The 23,653-nt window shown below is 40.8% G+C and overlaps 1 protein-coding gene across 3 annotated transcripts; it reads right to left on the bottom strand.

Moving 5' to 3' along the window:
- Positions 1-132: 132 nt before the first annotated feature.
- Positions 133-23,123, bottom strand: LOC135501236 (trichohyalin-like). Of its 3 annotated transcripts, XM_064793231.1 has the most exons (24): positions 22,618-23,123; positions 18,449-19,035; positions 17,968-18,093; positions 17,481-17,556; positions 17,166-17,247; positions 16,673-16,779; positions 16,438-16,530; positions 15,966-16,111; positions 15,464-15,611; positions 14,731-14,774; positions 14,304-14,472; positions 13,859-13,968; positions 11,410-11,479; positions 10,986-11,213; positions 10,445-10,573; positions 9,885-9,952; positions 9,328-9,567; positions 9,067-9,192; positions 8,654-8,732; positions 7,811-7,853; positions 7,430-7,570; positions 7,007-7,205; positions 2,069-6,248; positions 173-1,010 (listed from the first exon to the last, which is right to left on the bottom strand). In XM_064793231.1, the coding sequence occupies exons 2-23, from the start codon at positions 18,742-18,744 to the stop codon at positions 2,087-2,089; spliced, it is 6,882 nt and encodes a 2,293-aa protein (XP_064649301.1). In that variant the 5' UTR covers positions 18,745-19,035; positions 22,618-23,123; the 3' UTR covers positions 173-1,010; positions 2,069-2,086. The 3 variants fall into 3 exon arrangements, with proteins under 3 accessions (XP_064649300.1, XP_064649302.1, XP_064649301.1); XM_064793230.1 differs by having other exon boundaries at positions 133-6,248; XM_064793232.1 differs by lacking the exons at positions 13,859-13,968; positions 14,304-14,472; positions 14,731-14,774; ... (7 more) ...; positions 18,449-19,035; positions 22,618-23,123 and adding an exon at positions 12,449-13,839 and having other exon boundaries at positions 134-6,248.
- Positions 23,124-23,653: the final 530 nt, after the last annotated feature.

Raw genomic sequence — 23,653 nt, 5'->3', positions numbered from 1 at the left:
ATAATCTTTGTCTTAAGCGTTTTCTTTAATTCATGATCTGTTTCATAATCAAATGCAAAATTGGGAATTTTTTTCAGACTTCTGCCAGTCGTTGATTCATAGCCCTCAAAGGAATATTCTAGCCTGAATTGTGGGTATCAGGATGTATCCAATTCAGGTATTTCCAAATGCAAAAAAGTTGGGTTGCTTAGAATAGATTGTCCAATCAAAAGAGCGGACGTCTGCAATCAATCGAAAGGTTGTATTGAGGGTTGATTTTCTTTAGAAAGTGGGTGATTAATGTGTTTTTCAAAACTCTTTGAAACAACAGGATTTAACTAAAATATAAACTTTATTTTACTACTCTATCTGTACATGTAACCTATCTATATAACAATACTAGTTCTGGACTAGTATCAGTAAACATAACAAACTATACAGTTGAATAAGAAAAACATGTTATTGAATAACAGCATAATTTGATAGACGTCAGCCTGAACTCGCTATGAATTTACAGCTCCAGTAATCTATTGAAGTGCATGTTCATGTACTGATGTATTCATTTCACTAGTCTTCAAGTAAAAGTAGTCCTGTACTAAATCTATACACTGCACGAGCAGGGTTTCAGACCTCGTGATCCTCCCTCAAGACACGCTGGTGGTCCTCCCTATTGACACACTACTTATAATGCCAGGTTCGCACTGATGTAATAGTTTCAGAGTTCCTGTCTATTCTGAGATACTTCAGTAAATGTTCACCAATGTACAAAGAACTCTTCGTACACCCTTGTGAATGTATGTAACTTGAGCACCCCTCTACGCAGGAACTCTAAACTTGACATAAGTGCCGGCCAACCGTTATTTCATGCCTCTCCTCCTTGAAATCTTGGATGTTTTATAGTTCTTGAAACACAAGTACAGTCCAACATGAGTCAGTGAATCGGGCAATAGCTGTCCTTGGTCAGTCTATTGATTTGTCCACCACATGACTAGAATCTCTTGATGTCTAGTTCAGATGGCTGTCGTGTATTTCTGAAAGGGAAAATTAAACGATTTAAATGAAGACTTGAGATTCCAAAGGGTTTATTACAGTGCCTGAAACAGTTCAGTCAAGTTGTTGAATGGATTGTAAGTTTTTCTTTCATTACATACTTACATCTTCTGTTTAGAAATTGGCCAGTTAATTGAAGATTCTGACCCAGATTCAGCATACCAACAGTGTTCTCCACAGGGTTTTCTCAAGGTAGGGTGGTACCCTTGATTTTCAAAACGTTTTTCCAGTGAGCAACACAAGGTAGGTTGACAAGCAATTTAAGGTCGGGTGGCCCATAGAAACCCTCTACAAAGTTCTAAGAGCAAGGTAGGGTGGCTCTTCCAAGTTCGGGTGGTAAGCTGCCAAGGTAGGGTGGGCCACCCTGACAAATGGCCTTGTGGAGAACACTGACCAACAAATATTAACACTGCTTCGAATCCATTCTGTTAAAGACATAGGTATCATCTACAACTATGGCATATATTGCACCCTTAATCTAGAGATGTGGTCTCTTTCTGCTACAGCTAACTTGAAAGTAGAAATATATTCTGTAGGCATTGGCCTGTACTGGAGCCATACATCGGTCAAACAATACTTGCAGACCATGTGCCACGAACCAATGTTCCCTATACCTGTCAGTTGCTAGGTTTGAGGATCTAAAGTTGGCACCAGTCCTACATTTAGGCCAAGGATGAAATGGCAGAATACATGGAAGGTTATAGGTGTAAATAAAATAATATGGAAGTGGAGTACATGTATTTGTCTATATTGTGCAGTTTCTGCAGGAAACTCAGTGTGAAATAAAAGGAATTGTGACTGTCACGGTGATTCTTTCTATCGTGTCAAAGTAGCTCTTCATGCGATTTGTTGTCCCTATTTGCTGAGATCTATAAAATGACTAGACTAATTGTGTGTAACAGTTAAAGGACCTGCGTGTGATATGATAGGTGAGGTTGTGCTTGTAGTGTCATGTATGCGTGGTATAAATTCCAGGGAAGGATGGGAGGATCGTGACAAAGCAGGTCAACATCCAAAGAAGGTGAAACCATACTTGTACCTCCTCAACCAAACTTCATCACTTTCGACGCTTCTTTGAGTTTTTCCTCCGCCGTCTCTGTTCATTTATCACTTGCATGAAAGCGTCATCGCTGTCCTCATCCATTGTCTGTTCTCTAGAGGAACGATTGACATCGCTATGACTGTCACTGTCCACACTTCGACCCCTTTTCTGCTTGCTCTTTCCACGCTTTTTGCCAGAGCTTGATTCATGGCGCTTGTCTTTGTGTTTTGCTGATGGAGTCTCGTACAAATCCATTTGTATTTGCTCTGGATAATATGCATCTTCAACAGAAAGATACCGTTTGAGTTTCCTCTTTGAACGACCCTCTGTTTCAGTTTTATCTGTTGTGTAATCCTGTCGTCTGCTATATTGATCTAACTCATCTGAGCTGGAGTGATGAACTTTCCCCTGTTTTTGCCTCACTCCATCAGAACTTGAATGATGAGGACGAGGATTTTGACTGTGACCTCTATTGTTCCTCAGTTTATCAGGGCTCGAATGCTGCTTTCTCCCACCCTTGCCATTAGGACCTGATGGATTTTCATCATCTGAGTTGTCATCTTCTCCTTCCGATGGATAGTGCACATGTCTTCCCTTCCTACAGAACTGTCCAGTCCCATTATGCCCTTCTCCGCCATCATCATGCTTATGTCTCTTTTCAAAGTCACTTCGCCTAACAACTTCATCAACAACATCTACCATGTGTGGGTAACTTTGATTAAGACTCTGTTCTTCATTACCGTCTTCAACGTAATCATCAGTTAAAGACTCTCCAAAATCGAAACTTCTCTCTCTGGGAGGAATACTGCTTGTGCTTCCTCTGTCATCCATTCCTTGTAACCGCCGCTTCTGCCTGACTGCTTCCTGAACAACGTCTGCGAAGTGTGAAAATGACTGACTGTTTCTTCCCTCGTCTTGATTGTTGGCATCATCTTCCTCATCAGAATATGGTTCATCATCCTGAAACTCTCCCTCTTGTCTCACATCAATGTTACTATCATCATTTTGATCATACATGTCTTGGTTGGTATAACTTCTGGAGCTTGGGAGGGCATAGTGGTCATGGGGTTCATCATTTCGAGCCCCTGCAACCAGGTGATATGGACCTTCCTCTAGGTCAGGTTGTCTGTGGAAGCGAAGGTCATCCTCGTCAAACCCATCCTCGGATTGGGATGAATCGCCCCTGTCCCGCCTCTTGTCATTATAATCAGCTCCGACAGACAATGTCCCACTCTCCATCAGCAAGGCTCTGTGTATCACATCTGGACGTGTCAGTGATCTGTGACTTTGCTGTCTTCGTGGCCGAGACTTCATCATATCGGAGAAAGAGTTTTTGGTACCTCCAATACCACGAGTAATGAAGTCAAAATCTGAGCTCTCTGGTTGGTCCTCCATTGTTTCTATTTCAGTTTCGTGTTCAGGGTAGTCAGTGTCATGCTGTTGGGAAATCGTTATTGGTTTCAAATTTCCTTTGGTTCTGTGAAGATCTGGGGAATCCTGTCTGTTTCTTAGTCTGTCCTGCCTAGGTATCTTATGCCTTGGAACATCTCCCTGATTTTCTGTAGGTCTCTCTACATTTCGAGCAGCTGTCCTCGATCTTGGAATGTCTTCATCTCTAGCCCATTGTTCATCTTGAGCCGTTGTGCTAGGTCTTGGATTGTTCTCTTCTCGAGGTCTTCGTGCATCTTGAGCAACTATCCTTGGTCTGTGAATGTCTTTAGTGCCTTCCCTAATTCTTTGTTCATTTCGAGATGTCTTTGGTTCTGCTATGTACTTGTAGATGTCTCGAGGTTGCTGTTCATCTTGAGCAGCTGTTGTTGGTCTTTGAAAGTCTTTACGGTCTTTTCTAGGTGTCTGTATATTCGGAGCAGCGGTTCTGGGTTCAATGCCTTGGTAATCTTCCTTCCGTGTCTGTACATTCCGTGATGCTGGAAGGTCTTGGTAATCTTCTCCATGTCTATGCTTGTCTGGGTCAGTTGTGCGCATTCCAGGCCTCTGGATGTCTTGGTGACTTATTTTAGATCTAGGTACACCTTGATTAGTTGTCCGTTCTCTTGGATTGCCTAGATGGTCATCACTAGGTCTCAGTACATCACGTTCAGCTGCCCATAGTTTCTGATTAGCTTTTTTGACTTCCCTTGGTGCCTGTCCTTCATACGCAGTTGTCCTATATCTTCGAACGTCCTGATGAGCTTCACGAGGTCTGTGATCATCTCGCTCAGGTGGCCTAGTAGATCTAAGAATGTCGAGATGGTCTTGGCTTGGGATCTCCTCTTCATCTTCGCTAGAACTCTCTATGCCTCGAGTTGCTCTCCAAGGTCTACTGGGTGCATATTGTGCCCCAGGCCTTTGAATATTTTGAAAGTCGTGTCTATGTCTCTGATCCTGTGTGTCCTGAGGTCTGTGAACAGCTTGCCTATCTTGTCTAGGTCTATGTATTTCTACAGATTCTCTGTTTTGCTTCTGAGCCCCTGACCCTCTTTGTTGTGAATCTGTTTGTGACCTCTCATGCCCTTTTGATTTCTTTTCTGCTGCAGTCTGAGCTGGATTAGGAGGTGGCCGTTGAGTTCTCTGATCTCTCGGGGAAAATTGTTGGTGTTGCTGACGATATACATTTTGTGTATATTGTATTGGCAGCTCGTCTTTCACTCTGTTATTTCTTCCCCCAGTTTTGTGATCAGTTGACCATTGTCCTTGAGGATTATTTTGGATTTCCTCTTCATCACTATTGACAGCTATCAATCCTGGTGTACCATTGTTTTGTTCACGAACTACTGGATTCCGTTGCCAATCTCTCTGACCTTGTGGCTTATCCGTATCTCTCCAATTCTTAGAGACATTATTTCTACTTCTTGAATGTTTGATATCGGATTCACTTGTCCCTGCAACAGCTCCGCCTGCAACCACTGCCAACTTCTGCACAGCTTCGCTCATATCGTTCCAGTGACCCTTTGCCCCTTTGCTTCTTAATGTCTCCACAACATTCGCTCGCTCCTCTGCCTCGCTACTTGCCTCTGATGTCCCACGGGTTATGATAATTTCAGGCGGTTCTTGTTGGCGTTTACCTTTAGTTAAAACAGCCTGGTGCAGATTCTTGGGCATGGGGTATGTCTTCGGCGCACTAGGAAGCTCACACGGGTTTCTGTTCATTTCTGTATCACTTTCACCCTCAGAAGCTGTTTCCCTGTTGCTATGTTCATCTTCACTCTCAATTTCTATGTCACTCCGTTCGTGCTTTATCTTCCTATGCTCCCCTTTCTTCGCATTCCCACCTTCTCTGTCATGAGCAACATCTGATTTCTTAACTAGTTTCACCCTTTCTTTGTTCTTTACGTTTTCATGACTATTTGGCGCTGCACCAAATGACCGTTTCGCTGTACCCCTTTCCACCACTTCTCTGCTATTTTTGACCTCACCTCCTCTACCTGGCTCTGTTCTTTTATCAACAATTTGATTCTCATTGTCTCCCAAATGATCATTGCTTCCATGACCCTCATCCTTTCCACTAGTGGCTCTTCTCTTCTTAGCTCCCTCATCACTGAGTTGATCGTCGCTACTCCCTAAGTTATCAGTACTATGATTGCCCTTTTTACCAGCAATCCTCATTTTCTTCCTTGTGACTCTCTCTTCAAGCACCTGATCATCACTCTCCACCAGGTCCTCACTACTGCCAAGGTCCTGATCCTTTTTGTCAATCTTCTTCCCAGTCTTTCCCTTGCCCCCTTTTCCCTCCTCATTCTTCACAACATTCTTCATAGCCTTCTTCCACTTCTTGGAAACATCCTGGCTTTTACTCTTCTTTCCCTTTCCCTTGTCCCTTGTAATGTCCTCCTCACTCACATCATTCTCACTTTTCTTGCTTTTAGCCTTGACTATTACCTTCCTCCATTTATCTACAACCTCCTTACTCTTATTTCCTTTGGCTGCTCTTTGCTCTTGAGCCAATCTTTGTTCCAGAGCTTTTCTCATCTCCTTCTCTTTCTTTTTCTCCTCCTTCTTTTGCTGTTTCTGCGTCTTTTTGTTGTCCATTTGACCTTGACATTGGTCACTGACACCCTCCCCAAGATGCTGATCCTCATTCAAGCAGATGTTGATCACATGATCACGTGGTTTGGATCTATCGCGTGACGGTGCCTCTTGGTCACCTTCATTCTTTCTTTTCGATTTCTTATTTTTGCTAAAGGGAGATAAATTTATGTTTTATGTACGAATAATTCATTACCTCTTTCCTGTAAAGTGAAAAGGGCCGGTGAGCATGTTTTAGATAGACTAGCGTTAAAGCGGATCTAAAGGCGCAAGGTAGGTCAGATTAAGTTACACAAAGTCGCCATTAGGGGTCTTTTCTGAAAAATCAAAACTAGTCATGCTTGTTATTCGCTGTATCAGATACAACCCAGTCACTCGAAGACCACCGATTTTATCCCACACTGGCCAACCCCTGCCAATAGTTCCCCTTTGGATGCTTTCACCTAGCAGGATGACTCGAAAGAGGAACAGAATAAGTTTTTTAGTCTTGATAGTGATAGTCATTTATATTTTTGCACAGTAAGAGTGATGTAATGTGAAATATGGACAGCAAGAACATTTCCACAGCATGGGACATTAGACAATGAAAGTCGAAAAGAGATCGTCTCAAAAGAAACTATTTGTGTTTGACAGTGATACTTGTAGTCCTACCCTATTTGTCAAGAACGGTAATCTGATCTCCTTGGACTATAGTTCTGTCTCCTCATTCAGAACTTCCAGAGGTGTTTCCTCTGTAGCCTCGGCACACACGCGCATTGTCTGAAAACTGAGCAATGTCAAAACATTGAAGGTCAAGAGGAGTTCTCCTCGCGTTAAAGATTCTTTGTACAGCTTATACATTTTGGTTGATCCAGTTGGATCCAGGGTTTTAAAGGGCACGATTCGGTGACCCAGATTTCGGGCACTTACCTTCTTGTCGGAGGCACACTCTGTTTCACATTAGGCTTCCCCGTAACCACAGCAACGGGTGTATTTTTGGGAGACATGTTGTTCTGGTGCTGAACAAGCTGCTGAAGATGGTCGATGCTGACTAACTTCTCCTTGTTACCGGAGACGATCTTGACCATGTTGTTTTCACCGTCCCTTCCCCTGATGGTCGGCACGTCCGCTGCAAAGAGAACATTCACAAACTATAAGTTTTGTCCTGGCAGGGATTGGGTGGTGACAAAGCCTGATTCCACTAAGTGATTTTCCTGCAGCGGTCAATGATGCGGCAAAACTACGATCGGCCTCAACGGTTATTTGGTATAAATATTTGAATAGCCATTCACCAAAAGTAGGCCTATCTACGAGCCAAATATTGATAATGAACTTCACTTAATATTTGCTTACCAATTTCCTTGTCGCCGTATTTACTGACAGTAACCGTGGCATTGCCGACATTCTTGCTCACGTTGTTGCTCGTCTTTGTTTTGTCTTCCTTCGTCTTTGTGCCTGTGCCTGTGCCAGTGTCATCCTCTCCTTTTGCCCTTGCTGGAAGATTATCATAGATTTGTAGGAGGATAAATATTTGAAGGCGGCTTTTAAAAGTGACAAGCAAAGATTGATAGAAAATGAAATGACCTCTCAGTCCATTCCATACGATGTCAGGAATATTTGGCCCTCGAAGTGTGGTTTCAAATTGAAAACAGACCAATCCGCGAACGAAGTCAAAAGAATTTTAGGTTTGAAAACAATGAGTTCTTGCAACCAAGGCATTTTAGAATTACTTACCGTCGGCCATTGCATATATCTTTTTCTTTTCCTCTGTCCTTTCCTTTAATGAGATAATGAAAGTTACTTGGATGAACAGAAAATGTGTGTAACGTAACTTCGAAGTATTTTTGGTAACTCCTTATAGTCTACTCGAGAACGCAGTCAAACAGTATGCCCCATGATTATTATAGTGTATAGCAAATTGTTTAATTTCATTTATCGGTCTTCCATCTAACACACTGAGCCAAATGATTTCGCTGGTCGACAGAAACAAAAATGACATTACTTAAGTACTTAGGAAGTCCAGAGTGAGGCATTTCCGGTATCCTTAACACCTTCAGCGCCGAACCACGTCGATCTAGGTGGCCCAAATCCCCCCCCCCCCTTTGAGCTGGTGATCGGAGTCTCATGGATTTCATTAAAGAACTACGCCATCGCCTACGCCTTCAGGGCAAGGTAGGAACTGGAAAGACATCTAGTTCCTACCTTGCCCTGAAGATGGCGATGGCGTAGTTCTTGCATGAAGTCATTTAAAGTTCTGAACTACGCCATCGCCATCTTCAGGGCATGGTTGGAACTGAAAGGACCGTTTGGTCTTTTCAGTTCGTATTTTGCCCTGAAGATGGCGATGGCGTAGTTTTTCTATGAAGTAAACCAGCTCAAGAGGGGATTTGAGCCACGCAGAGCTACGTGGTTCGGCGCTGAAGGTGTTAATGGGTTTTAGTGCTTGCAGGAGTAAGCTCAGAATGCTATGTTTCAGTGATCTGGACCAAGCCAAGTGAATTATAGAGCTTGCTGTTTTCTGTACCACTATATCAAGACTGTGTTGCCATTTGTATTGTGTAGATGTCCATTACTTACGTATTCCAGCTGGTCTTTCAGCTCGGTGTTTGATTCTTTTAGCGATTGGACCATTGCCGATAGATAATACAGACCCATCCTGAAAAAGGTAAGTTCATCTTGCCAGGTATCAGTAACCGATTGCCCAAGTTTTACCATGCAAATACAGAAGCCATGTCAACATTTCCTGAAAATGCTATCAACACTTTGTACAGCTGTACATGATAGTATAGCATTTTAACGCCAGTTTCAACCGACGCCAGATACCCAGTCGGTCTGCTCTCTGCTAAACCGTGTTAGTTAAAGGTGAAAAGGTTCCTAGATGTGATTTCCAAATGCTGCCGGTTAGAGTCAGCTATAACCTAATTGAAGAAGTCTGTACGTCATCTAATCGGACATATCGATACGTATTGTCCTTTTGAATTTATACTTACACTAGAAGTATAAAAACTGGAATGATGATTGTCGGCGATGCGATGATGTTAAGTGCTTTCCCCACCACTGCCGGTAACTCTGCCTCTATGAATTGCATCAGGACGTGGTACATGTATTGTTGGCCCCTGAAACGGTGCAAGGAAAATAATTTCATGCGAACTCGTTAATAGTGAAAAAACTGGTGCAAACTAGAAATTAAAACTATTCTTTGTTGGTGAACTAATGAAATAAGAGATGCGCAAAGAATAAAGTAAACTTACGCAAATGCTCCACAGTTAGGCGACGGCGGAATCTGAACCATGCAATATCCTGCTGGCAAGGCACACAAGAACAGCATCATCAGTAGGAGAGCAAAGTAGAAATTATTGGACCTGGAGGCCTTGAATATCCTCTCGTGTGGTATGTTGCACATCATCACTGCCCAGGCCCGTAGGTACAACATAGCTAGCAGTTTGAAAATGTTTATGGTCGGCAGGGCCGGGGCGAAGAAAAAACCCATCCTGTAAAATGTAAAATGGTACTGCAAATAAAGCATAGCATGATAGGTACCCCGTCCATATCAGCGCCAAATGAGATCAAGGCGAGAGTGCAATGTTGGTGTTCGGTGTTTCCCGGAGGCAATGGTATATCGATGTTATTTCGTCAAGCACCAATGTTAACACAGAATGTTCATGAACCATATCCGAAGCAGAATTGGCCGGACATACCAAACCATATACCAAAATATAGGGTTACCTCTCTGCCAGGGACGTTGGATTTGATACTGCGGGCGGAATACTCCCTAAATGCGTTAGACTGAGTGCAGGATAACTCTTACCATATCATTCCCTGGTTATATATGAGATGGAGAATATTTTCCGCAATCTTAAACTCGCCGTATTCAGGCTGAAAAGGAGGCAATAAAATTAAATGGGACCTGCCAGCTCCCACACGTATCGCATCGCAGTAAGTTGTGTCGAACGATCGATGATGATAACTATACTTTATCCGTTCACGCAGCTAACCATGGATATGCCGAAATTTACCTGTGCTGATCCGTGAAGACAAAGAGCATCACAACAAGACGGACTGAATTTAAAACGGATCGAATAAACGTTCAGGCAATGGATACATTTTGGCCCTGCTTTTTTATGTACGACCACTGACATGCTCAGCCGCCGACGTACATGTATTTTATTTTCGGGTCCTTTAATGGCGACCATCGATTGACCATAACTACGAACATGTGAGCCACTAAAAGGCCATGGCTACATACCTTTGCGCTAATGAAACTTGAGTTGATGTCCTTGTGCTCAAGTTCACAGAACAAGAACATTGGGTTACCGATGTGCATTATCATGCACATCAGTATTGTTGTCATGAATGCTCTGTACTCACAAATTTCAGTTCGAGATCCCAGCACCAACATATATTTGCATATCTGACAAACAAGCCTCGGAAGAAATCAATGACTAGAATCCCTGCCCCGGTCATGACCAAGTCCATAGCGGTAAGTTTATACATCTCCTGCAAATACGATAGTAGTCCGAAGACATGTACATTTAGATATGCGGCAGATCTTTCATAATAAAAATGTCGGTTATTAGGGTCTAGCCTTTCACATCGAAGTACCCTCTGATAAGGTCCAGCTGGGAATACATTTAATAGATCAAGTTACCAACTGAACCTTGAACAGCTCGATGTTTTCAATGAGCAAGCGGAGGGGAACATGGATGGAAAAGGTTGCCGCCAATCCATACCTTGTCGTCCTCAATAGCACGGTGTGATGTTATTTTGGAAATCATAAGGTCGATATTGTTACCAGTGGGTTGAGGGGGTTGTTGCAAAATGCTACTAACTCAATTTTTATTTGATCACCTTTTTTCACAGGCATATTTATGCAATTTTGAATTCAAACTTGTATTTATTTGGCACCTACCTGTCCCACCATCGTCTCCCAACAAAGCCCCGCAGTCAACTCAAGCGGACGTTCAGCCGAGGATATATTCGTACAGTTCGGCGGAGATATCGTTGATAGAGAGACGCCAGTGTCTGTAACATTGTCATCCTGGTACAAGTATTCATTTGTGCAATTTAATGTCATGTTGCCCCAATAGGCATTTAATTTCTCCTCATATAAAGCTGTTTCGGTCTCAATTTGTTCAGTCTGAAATTGACAAAAGTATCAGCGATTTAAACGTACATTAGACGAAAGTAGGCATAGATGCAGGATTTGAAGCTGGGTTTGTTTGGATTGTTTGTGGGTAAACTCCCTTGAATAACATCTATGAAAAAAAATGGCAAAACATCCTGACAGGTCACGAGGCAAATAGCTAGAGTCATTGTTTTAATGTAATACGTACCGTATTTATTATTTTCACATAAAGAGCAAATACAAGCGTGTATAGATTCATCAAGTATAGCACAAGAATTCTGCAATAGAAATGATAAATTAGTGAACAGTGATACATATAATAAAACAATACATTATTTTCTTATCTTGCGTGCTCAATAAGGGGATAATAGATCTTTCAGAAAATTGAATCATGGAAAAAATTAGATCGTGCCCGATGTGTATTAGAAGTCTATGCAATATTATGCGTGTTACACACGGTGATATTTTTACATTTATTTTTTGTTCTAAAGGGGACTAGGGCTGTAATTTATCGTACCGCAGGTGATGGATGCCCATTTAGTTAGGAACTGGTCTGGTTTGACTCGGTGATAGTGCAAATGCACTGTGAGATAGAAAATACATCTATCCGTGACTTCTCCTGAAACTTCTGGGCCACCTGGCTCTTACCTTTAGTCTCCTTACGCACTATTTCTTACTGTTCACTAACCTTTCGGAGAAAGTCTCAATATTAAAGGTGACAGTCCAAGATACAAACAAACGATTTTTTTGAGTAGAGATTCACTTTCATAGATGCTCAGATGTACAGTGTACAGGTAGAAGTAAAATTGTTAGTTATCAAATGAAAAACAAGAAAATATTGTCGAACATTTCTCGTGTGGTGCAAACTAAACATTTTCACCATAATCAAATGCCCCAACGAATATGAGACAATTGATCTAGCGGAAGTGCATAAATGAGACATTTCTAATTTCTGCCAGAAATAAATTAAGCCCCCCTTGATAGTTATTTCCCAATGATGTATTGAACACAATGCTTTCTGGAAAATGAAAGCTGTAATTGGCACAAACTTTCTGGGAAACGAAAGCTGTAATTGGCACCAACAGATCACATGACCAAAATAATGACTTCATCTTGATCTCAAAACGAGGCATATCTAGTACCTGACATGCTGTACGAGCGACTGATTGATTCTGGGATGGTATTTCTCCAAAGTGCTGTAACCGAGTCAGATAATGATGTCATTTTGATCTGAAAACGAGGCATACCTGACAAGCTGCCATCTCAGATTAATTCTCGGATGGTATTGCTCCATCATGCCGATGAGTTCAAATAATGAGGGGAATATCATGACGATGAGAGAGAGCACAATGGCCACCTGCAATTATTCATTTGAGAAGCTTAAAGCGACAAGCGAACACAACAAACAGAAATAGTGGTGATTGCTTACTAAATGAATAGTACTTCCGACACACCAGGTTACGTTTTTATCTCTGAACAAATGAAAGGACTGACCTTTTGAAAAAATAAATTTCCGAAATCTTAGCCAGCTTATTATAAGAAACTTGGAATACTACTTACAGAAATCTATTAATTTTATGGCATTTATGATATTCCTAAAGCGACAGGTCTGCATGATTGTCAGTCATCACACCGATAATTACGCAGGTAGCAGCGATAAAAATATCTCGTTTGCGGAGCGCTTTAGGTGATGTTTGTACGTTTTCATCTGTTATCTGTTAGCATACAACCACCAGCAGCATTAGCATGTTAGGTGCGCTTTAAAAGCCTTGGGATCGCATTTGGCGGACTAAACAGAAGGTGCGCATGCGTGGGTAAGGCGGGTAAGAAATGAAAACTTGACATTGGTATAGATTTGTCAACTGTAATAATATTTGGTTCGGGTTCCGAGTTGCGTTGATAGAGTGACGTGAAACTGACCATGTAGTATTTTGTGATGAGATAGCAATGAGAAACCGTTACAAAAAAATATGTTATAAAAAAAACAGTGTTATAATGAGTTGTTGCACTGCCAGTGGACCGTTTCAGCCCGGAGCGATTCGGACAGTGATTTATCTTCTTTCAAACCGAGTTGACTATTACGTGTACATAAGGTAAGGAGTGTTCTGTCTCTTTGAAATATACTGATAAATTCCATAAGAAGGTTTGAATAAAACAAATATCTAAAAAGGTTGAAAAATAAATATGGAGGAAAGTAGCATGCGCAAAATGTTGGCGCGAATGAGCGCAACTGAAAAAAATTGCGAATTAGAAATTGAGGATGTTTGTGTTAAAAGGTATCAAGTGCCATCTTTTTCCGTTTCGAGAAAGCGAGCAAAAAACCACGAGGTTTGGAAAATGAATAAGGACAGCCAAGTTCGATTCTAAACCATGTCGACCCTCATAACTGTCTTCACATCAGAGCAGGAGAACTCTACTTTATCAGATATAACAAACTCGATTTTCACAAAAATGGCACCTGACCACCTCTTCAAAAGTTTAAGATGTTACCGAAGCATGCAGGACTCAAATGTTTGGGCGGCCATTTGACGCAGTCACATAACCCGTCACTTCGCATTGCAGTAATGGAGCTGTTTGTGACAGATGTGATGGTCCGGGTTGTGTGACGTGGGGCGTCCAATGAATTTTAGGCTGTCATTTACTGTTGCCATGGTTACCTCGCAAGCTGCCAGCGCAGATAAATGCGCGGATGGTAGCGCTCCATCATGCCTATCAGGTCGAATATGGACGGAAAGGTCAAGGTCAAAACTGACATGACTATCGATACCTAGAGGTAGAAAGGTGAAGGTCAGTTTGTAAGGTCAAAGTTAAACTTGATGGTTTGACAAGTATACGCGCACCAAAAGAACTACATTGTACTAGTAATAGGCCATGCATCTCGCTAAGGGAGTATAAAGCATTCTTGAAACTTACTGACTAGGATTGCCGCTAAACCGATATATACGCATAGTCACGCGTGCTTTGCATTTTGATGGGCTGTATGATTAATCTACGTCATATTCATATATCAAAAGTACACTGATAAACGCAGCAATCCCTTCATGAGAAAGTTTCCTACAACCGATATCTTAAACAAGTGAAATGATTTTTTTGTGCATTTACCTCGTTGGCCTCCCACCAGGTGACCGCATATGTGGGATTCAAACGTTTCTTTACGTCGAGTCTTGCCGAATTGTCCACTACTAGATAAACTGCGTAACTGCTTGCTGATAGTACGATCATGACGAGAAAGTTTGCCAGGATCCGCAAGGCTAGGGTCACGTGTTTGGAGCTGAAAAAAACACACACAAGAGGATGTTTCATGAGTCACGTGGTACGATTCACACGTGAACAACCAAAGCATGATATTTTTTCAATGTACCGCTCTCGTACACGTACATACATGTACACCCTAATGGGTACCCATTGGTCGCTCTGAAAATCATTTTGACCCATCACGTACTAGTATTTTCTGCTAGATTTGTTAAAAGATAAAGCCCAACGCTGCTTTCTATTAACAAATGTATTATCATCATATTCATTTTCTTACTGTTCATCCTCTTTAGCCTTTTCTTCCTCCTCTAAGATTGCTTCCTGTGAAAACAAACATAATAAGTGAACACAACCAGTTTTAGAATAAAAATTGTTCAATCAGGGCTATCTTGGTTTTTTTCGTTTGTATTCGCAACTGTATTGCATCAAACTGAAAACACTGCGTATGTTTATACCTGTTTATCCTTATCTTTATTGCTATCATAGGTAGGCTGGTTGACAGGTCGTAAACATGGCAAAACATGTTTCGGAAAAACTAACAAGAGTTGCATCAGGTGCTTTGGTAGAACATTTTGCAAACACAAGATACAACATTACTGCTCATTTTAGAGTTGACTATAGGCACCACCATTTCGGCTAGAACTCAATCGAAATCCTAAAGCATTTAGAACCTTTTCAAAACAAAGTGAATGCCAATTTCAAGGGTGGGAGTCTGCTCTTTGTTTTCCAGAGAACAGCCTCCGAGGTTCTAAATGGGCATTCACTGCATTTTAGAGGAGTTTTGGAGGATTTAGGATTTCAAGTTCTTACCAAAATGGCGGTATCTATAACGCCATTCTAACATGCTTTGAAAACTACGTTTTAAACTCGCTTGCCGTTTTAGAAATATCATATGGACAGTTTCAGATTTTACTTGAAATTGAATTTGGTCAAGGGGAAAGAGGCCTTCGCATCGAAATAAATACACAAAGCATTATTGGCAGATATACACAATAGTCTTGTCTACCTACCTTAAACGTCGTGGCAGTTGCTGCATATTTGTTTTTGGCAGTTTCTGGGTTTGATATCACGAAGTCCCAACTGGTGAAGCACTTCCAACAAAATGCGTACTGTTCATCTCCCATCGACATCTTACTGAGGCGCGAATTGGCAGCCATTCTGAAAGATTATCACCAGTTCACCAACGTTGGTGACATGAAAGTCTTTGGATTCTATTCCAAAGCAGGAGTGGTTTCGGTTTAGCGGAAAGTCTTTCCTACCCACAGTATGAGTGGATCACCAGCTAGGGAAACCACCATTGGGGTGGGAGTAATGTCCCTGTCCAAAACAATACTAAAATTGAAGACCTCACTGAAATTGCGTTTCTATTCTGAATCAGAAACGATATTATTGGCTCGGGTTCCGCCGGCGGTTCATTTATAAAAGATGGCCACATGAGAAGCGCACTGATTTCACGAGAAGGTCCAGAATACTGTGGGGATCACAAAATACGAAATGAAAGGTCTACCTTACCTTCTTAATATTGTTATCAAACAATAACCGTACGTGGCAAGGGTAACTACGAGGTAGGCAAACGGCAGCCGGTAACGGGAGTTGACTATGATTAAATTCTTACTGGAGTAGTAGCCGTACAGCATGGGGGAATACTTGATATAACCCTGGAATATCATAGTGTAAATACATAAGAAAAGTGAATCATTTGCAAAAATATTAGTTGGCATCATTTACCGAAAACTAAGAGGTCGTCATTTTGGACTTTGGTTCAGCAGCCATGGCGCTTTTCAAGAATGTACGTTAAACACGCTCCAAGTCCGAAATGGGAAGGTATTGAAGTAATTTTAGATAATTGTATCACATAAGAGAAAACCTTTCCTGAAACTGTTGTGGGTATTTATTAGTGAAATTGCCAGAAACTCAAGTGTGCTTTAATTTGCATGTAACATTGGCTGTTGGCTGCACATTGGACTTTTAGAAAGAACCATACCTCAAATGCCCATATCGTAGCGAGATTCAGAGACGTCTGTTCCTCTGCCGAGGGCACGTTCTTTCGACTTTGCGTCTTGTCTGAGAATATGACCTAAAAAGGAAAGCTGCATGAATTGCAGAATGTAAAACACGTGCATTGTAAACCACCAAATGTTAATGAATAAAATAAGCCACCGCCTGACACTTCAGTCGGTAGTTAGATGCGCAAACTTGCTTTTTGACTTGCTACTTACCTCCGGAAGTATGATGAACGCCAGAAAAAAGGCGGAATTTACGAGATTCACCCAGAATATCCAGCGAAGGAATACAAAATATGACGACACAACGGATCCAAAGTGACCTGAATGACAGAAGGATATTAATTATTTGATAATTGAAATATTTTTCAGTCGAATTTGTTTGGTTGACTTAATTCATAGTCATTTGATTGGCCCCCAGCACTTGTCGTTATTATGGCCTGCGAATGTAAATGGCATTTTTTTCTACAAGTCCATTATCTCCTTCCTTTCACATGTTACCGGTTGGATTTTCAAGTCAAGATATCGTTGGTTGGACATTTCGGGATCCTAGTCTTGAGCATAGAAATACATTTCAAGACAAACTTGATTTTGTGCCTAAAGATTTTCGATGTTGTAAAAAACAATGTGTTCTATTTCAAAGCTAGCTTACGTACTTTTATTACTCTTTTCAACCAACATCAGTGATATTTCAACATAACATACTCACTTTCTATACTCTTTATTCGTTGTTCCCAGGGAGTTAGTAGTGTAGCTATGTTCACAATTTCTCGATGGAATTTTCGTAATGCCTGTAAACAGCAGAGAGGAGTTAGTGATGAAACTACTGTTATACGAATCATTCGAGATTAAACTGTAGAGAAGAAATAATACGCTTAATATGTGATAACAACGAACGGAGTCACTTCGCACTCGCATCACCTTGTTGAAGAAACTCATCAGCGAATTAAGTTGCAAACGATACCACTGGCGCTCAATCACGCAGGTTGATCATTATTGAATGAATGATTGAAGTAATACTTGCCTTTACAGCATTCTGTTGGTATCCTTTACTTTTCGAGAGCTGTCCTTCAAATTTATCTACGTATTGTTTAGCCATTCTGAAAAGTTGGTAGAGTTAGTTTTGAAACGCTGCCAGTATATAGTATAGTATTTATTCTGTTTATTTATAGTGTTTATTGGCAATGAGCTTAAAAAAACAACACTTTTACTAGAAGTATAGCTTTACCGAGGTTGTGCTTAGAGCTAGACGGAATATGAACAGATACACAATGCAAAAAGTGAAACAGTGCACTTTTTCCTGGAAATCCCTAAAAAACGTATTTTGCGTCCCATCCCTGTCCAAATAATTTTTTCTGAAAAAAAGTCCACCAGTAATAACCTGTCCTAAGACCAACCAATGGTAAAGGTTTCAGTCATATCCATTGTCCCCCACTTCATCACTTTTTGCAGATTTTGCATGGTCTGTTCATGGACGGACACTTAAGTTTTAGCATCAAATGCAGTCTTACTTGAGCGTTTTTAACTTTTTCTTCATGGGCCAGGGTTGAGATTTTAGTCCGGTTATTATTTCCCGCTGTATTTTAAGATTTTCGCCAATGTCTTCTTCCTCCTCTGATTCATCACTTTCCGTTCCACTGAAACACGCATTACAGAGAGTGAAAGATGAGTTTGAATATAACTTTCAGCAATGCTGTTATAAAGATCGATTATAACACTATAGAAGCCTGTCACTGAACAACGGCCATTTTATTACTAATTACATGTACAAGTTAGCCAGATGTAAACAATGAGCACAAACCAACTATGTCTTTAATTTATGTCATGGCAATGATATTCACCTCTTTAGCAATTCTGATTTAAAAAAAAAATGTTCTGATTGTTATTATAGCCCTACATTTTGAAATAAGTGTGAATTGCTAAAATGGTGAATATCATTACCTTGACATAAATCATACCATATTCCAGGTTGGACCTTAAACAAATAATTACCTGCCGCATCTGCTTGACATTGCTGAACTGCGCCTTGAGCTTGCTGACCTCGACCTGGCTGACCTTGACTTTCGTCTAGCATTTGACTTTCGTTTAGCACTTGACCTTCGTCTGGGTAATTCAAGGTCAAAGTCAACTGCAAGGCTTGAGCGTCTCCTATACTGGCTTTTTCGCCTCCCCGAACCATACTTTGATGCCCTCCGCTGCCGCATCATTTTATTATAACTCTCAGCGAAAACGTCATCGTCATCATCGTCGTCGACGTCCATCCAAATCTCGTGAGAATCTCGCGCCATCACGTGAGCTGTCGAACCGTTCCTTAATTCAAGTATTCCTATTTTGAGATGGTAAGCGAGGCTATCTTTGAGTGAAACGATGAGTTTTTGTCATGGCAGATAGAAAGCATGTTTTATGTTACAAGATCATCACAAGGCCCTCCACTTCGGGTATCTTTTGTGTTGGTCAGATGACTTCTTCCCCGTTCCTAGGACTGCGACTGGATTATTTGTGACGAATGGCGTTGGAATATGCTTTGACACTAGTAAAATGCCATAATAGGTAAAACTGTACGGCCTTATCACTCGTCTCTGAAGAAAAAAAAACAAAGCCGGCTGATACCTGCTCAAAGCCACCAAACACACATCGCATGTAATTTCAATTAGCAATATGGTGCGCGATGCAAAACAATAACTCTGTGATGTACTAAGTATACCTTTCCACTTTACTGTATCAATTATACTTGGAGGTGCTGGTTACATGAGAAGGTCTTACATTGTCTGAAATTATGATTAAGAGGAGAAATTTGAAGTAGACTCGCTTTCTGCATTAAATATCCACATTTCGCTTTTCGCTTTCTGCATTCAATTTCCACATTTCAAGAGACTATCATACGAGGCAACGGCAGTATTTTTAATTGATTTTATCACGAGTGGGTCTGTTACATTTTTAATCATTCAAAGTGAAAATTGATTCGTGCTTCTACGTATGCTTCGAAAAAGACTACTTTCCAACATTCGTACCAAAAACTTTTATCCTGGCAGGCCATATTCATTGGCTGTCTCTGCAAACAATCGATTGACCTTAGTACGCAGTTCACACAATTTAGTATTTTCATGGAAAACTATCAACATTTTTCGCCAAGGTACAGCCACTTAGCCATGTTGATTTAACGACCATTCGGAAAATACGTAGCCGGGCGTTCACGCTGGTGAAATCGATGTCCATTTGATTAGAACGAATCGTTAGGAGTGTGGGAACATCACGACCGATTCTATTGCATGAATGAAATGAAATGAGTGAGGCTGCAGCTTTCAAGGTTACCTGTCATGCATGTACACGAGCTTTATGATGATTGCATCCACGTGAATTACATAATTGTAAAATACCAAAAGTATTCTATGAATAAAGCTTGTGACAGGAAATGTAAAAGCTCTGATAGTTGCCAAAAGCGGTAAAACTAAAGTGTTCTCTATCCAATGTTACTAGTGCTTTAGGTCTGCGGATGGTTGAATTCTGGTTGCTCTTTTGTGAATATAGGATGAGGATATCCTAAATGTCAGGTACATTAGTACAATGTAATTGGTGCCTTTGGTGATGCAGCGAAATGTACATACCGTGTACATAAATTATGAGTATGGACGAGCATTGAACGCTTTTACTGGGCTCTTTTGATCAATGAAATACTTAAAAACTCTTAAACTCGTACGCTCAGTATACATTTCATGTAGAAACATTATATCTAAATTAGACTCCCATCCAAAGCTGACAATGATAATCATATATGAACTCGGTTTAACCTACGATTGATGCTGTCAGTTGAACCATAGAAACATGTCTTAATCAGCACAATGTCACAATCGCAACTAAATTGACTCTTTTTCCGCCTGACATGTAATGTCACTTACACTTTCAATATTCATAGCAAGAGCGAATCTGTAAATGTCATGTGCTGTATGTGTGCAGTAATATTTCTCTTTAAACGATTGGAGCTCGTTGAAGTGTTATTGGGTGTACTTATTTGCAGCAGCATTTGAGTTTATGTGTCTCATCATTAAAAGGGACAGTGTTAACGAAAGTGTCATGTGTAGCCTTCATTGCTTCTGCCGTAGGTATACTAAGTAATGATATTATTTCTTGTAATTGTAATAAAAAAAAGAAAAGCTTTCTCGTAAGCCAAACTCTCTATATAGCATGTAACAAAATTACAACATACTGGGTGTTAGCCTCATTCGATTATGTTGGACATTTTGGAAAATGATTTTAAAAACAGACGACGGCCTATTGGATAAAACAATGCTTGACTTGACAGCACATTTGATGGAGTATCGACCTTTCGTCGAATGACTTTATGTCCGAAATTTAGGCTCCGTATACCACGGCTGACGATCCAATCATCCTCCAAGCAGATCGAAGGATATTCTCTCTGCCAACACAGACTTCCATTACACCACGAGGTCGCGGATGTGTCACAGCCACGTTACGATATCATGACCAACAGATCAATAAGCGATCAATCAGTCACCATAAAACCCACAGAAAAAAACACGTCAAACTAGGCGCCTACGTCATAAAGCCTGCTATAGTTCCATTAGCGCTAATGGCATCTGGACATGAGGTGTTCAGACCGTTTGTGTATCAATTATTTTTGGGCTGGTCATCGATTTCTATATTTCTGGTATTTCATGCATCTGAGATCTTCACCAGGAATCTTGTAGTAGTGGATCCAAGCTGACATATATACATGCTGCTGGCCCAGGTGGGGCTATAGAGCCGAATCAATTGTCTAACGAACTGCAATATTTTGGGAATATTATCATTATCTTCTATCTCCTATCTCAGTCTGTTAAAATTGGGAAGCAACGAGAGGACGGGAAAGCCGACGCGCAAAAAATCCTTCCATAATTGATTTTTGCCGTCACTTCGTGGAAGTGTTGGCGTGTTTTCGCCACTCGTCATTGGGCACAAAATTAGTCTGTTGTAGGCTGAGTGGGTCCCAATTTTTTAAGTGCCCCATTCACGTCACAATCCTGACCATATTCATCCGATTGAAATTTGATAATTCATAACATAATGCTCGCATGATGGTTCCCACTATGCATCCGTCAAGTAACAAAAAATTGATTCAGTACAGTAAAAATTATCATGCGTTAACATTGAGTGACCCATTAAGTCCATTCATCAGATCTTGATGAGGAAGGTGTTCCATTAGACAACAGACAGCATTAATCAGCTCATAGCGATCGGATTCATTAGTGAAGTTTTTGTCTTGTATAGTACATTTATGATAAAATATTCCGACTCATCCGATTTAACCAAGAATAAAGTTGATACACAAGGTACATGTACGCTAATGCTGACACACGGCCGGTGTAGGATCGTATTAAGAATCTAATCTGGATGTTCTGGTGACACGACTTTGTTTGGGAAATCCTTATGGTCATTTGATAACTTCGTTTAGAGATTCATTTAAGAATATCCTGTTAGCCATATTTGCTGGTATAAAACATGATCACTATGTGTGTATTTCGTATTGACCCATCATTATTACTGTATTTCTCATTACCAATGGTATGATCCCATTAACCAGCCCGAATAATTTCATTAATTTCTCATTGATTAATGGCCTTACATTATTATTTCTACCTTTAACAACATATTTGACAGCAAACATTGTTCCGATGAATGATTTTCATCTTATTTGACAGATCCCGAGAAAGAATTACTAGGTTAACACCAGCAATTCATCATACAACTGCAGGCTGCGTGGAATGCTAACGCCCAAGTACACGGATTTTTATCACTAGCTTCAACTCTGTCGGTGCTGGAGAATTCTTGATGGCCTTCCTTTTCGCCAGGTGTCGGCTGGGCGTGGTCTCAAGGCGATTTCTCATTGACGCTGCAAGTTTGGGGCATGTCATATGGACTGATTTTGAAGAAGATAGACCAGCTTCCCTTTTCTATAGTTGTCACACATCCACATTCGCTCGGGCGAATTTCGAATGAAAAACTTTAGCCACATTGAGGGTACTTTTCATGGGTAATGCGTTGAAATAGGGACCTGTGGTGATACCCCCATCACTGAGATATTTCGCGACTTTTTTCTGAGACACCCGATATATCTGTGGATTCCATCGATGGCTAAATTGTATATATCTAAATAAAATACTTACCAAAATCTGAATAAAGACGAATAATGATGACACAGTTTTGACGAAGATGTAATCCAGTTTATCACTTGTAGAATGTACAACGTACTTGACCGATAGCGCCAATCGCCCGTCGATATCGGAATATTCCACTTAGGTTCCAATGTGGTAAGGTGTCAGAAACCTGAAATAATTGACCCATCCGCATGTACACTTATCCCAATCCATCGACGTATTTTACAGAATCCATCATTGCATTACCACGTTTTTGGTTGCGTTGCATTAATAAATCGTTGGGCGTTTACAATGTATATACTAATATGTATGCACCGTACGTGCCTCTCATCTCATTTGTTTAAATTCACACAGCAAAAACGGTTGATTTTCCATGAAGTTTCCTTTATTTATTCAACACGTTGGTACAACCCTCTCTCATCCCTAAATCTCGTTACCAATACCACAGAATGTCTGCTGCATGAAACACCGTTAATTGTTGATAAGAGCGCTCGGTGTATTATGTATAGGCATTGATGCCGTTGGTAGTCAAGTTAGCCAGTCAATGCTGGATTTGTTCAATATGGACTGCAGCTAGCGCCATGCCATTCAGTTAAACCAAGGAGAAAGGATAGTTGGATACAGAACTCATTCATACCGGTAGAATTTTTAAGTAGAATGTCACATTTCATCAACTGAAGCGGCGGGTGGGTTGTAAGAGGTTTTGTTACGTCGGTGAAGTCTGTTATTTGGCTTGTTACCAAGAGTGGACGCATCATAGCTTCTATCAAAATCATGATTAGTTTCTGGTGAATGTTCTGATAACCCATTAACGCCCTGAATCAGGAAACCCCCTTCCTTTCAGTTTGTATCACCTGAAAACCTGGCTACGAATGTTTCTCATCACAACAATTCTTTGCCTATTTCCACTATTTCTTGCAATGACGTATATTACTTAGTAATTCAGGTGCAAAACGTACCCTTTCCAAGCACCTGTGGTGTTATCATTGAATAAAATATCACGTTTATGGTGTTCTTTCGGGTGAAGTCATAAAATATATTCGTG

This window comes from Lineus longissimus, chromosome 17 (genome assembly GCF_910592395.1).
Source record: "Lineus longissimus chromosome 17, tnLinLong1.2, whole genome shotgun sequence".
NCBI classification, from domain to species: Eukaryota; Metazoa; Nemertea; class Pilidiophora; order Heteronemertea; family Lineidae; genus Lineus; species Lineus longissimus.
The sequence above is the reverse complement of the archived record's forward strand: the minus strand, read 5'-3'. Positions and strand labels throughout refer to the sequence as shown.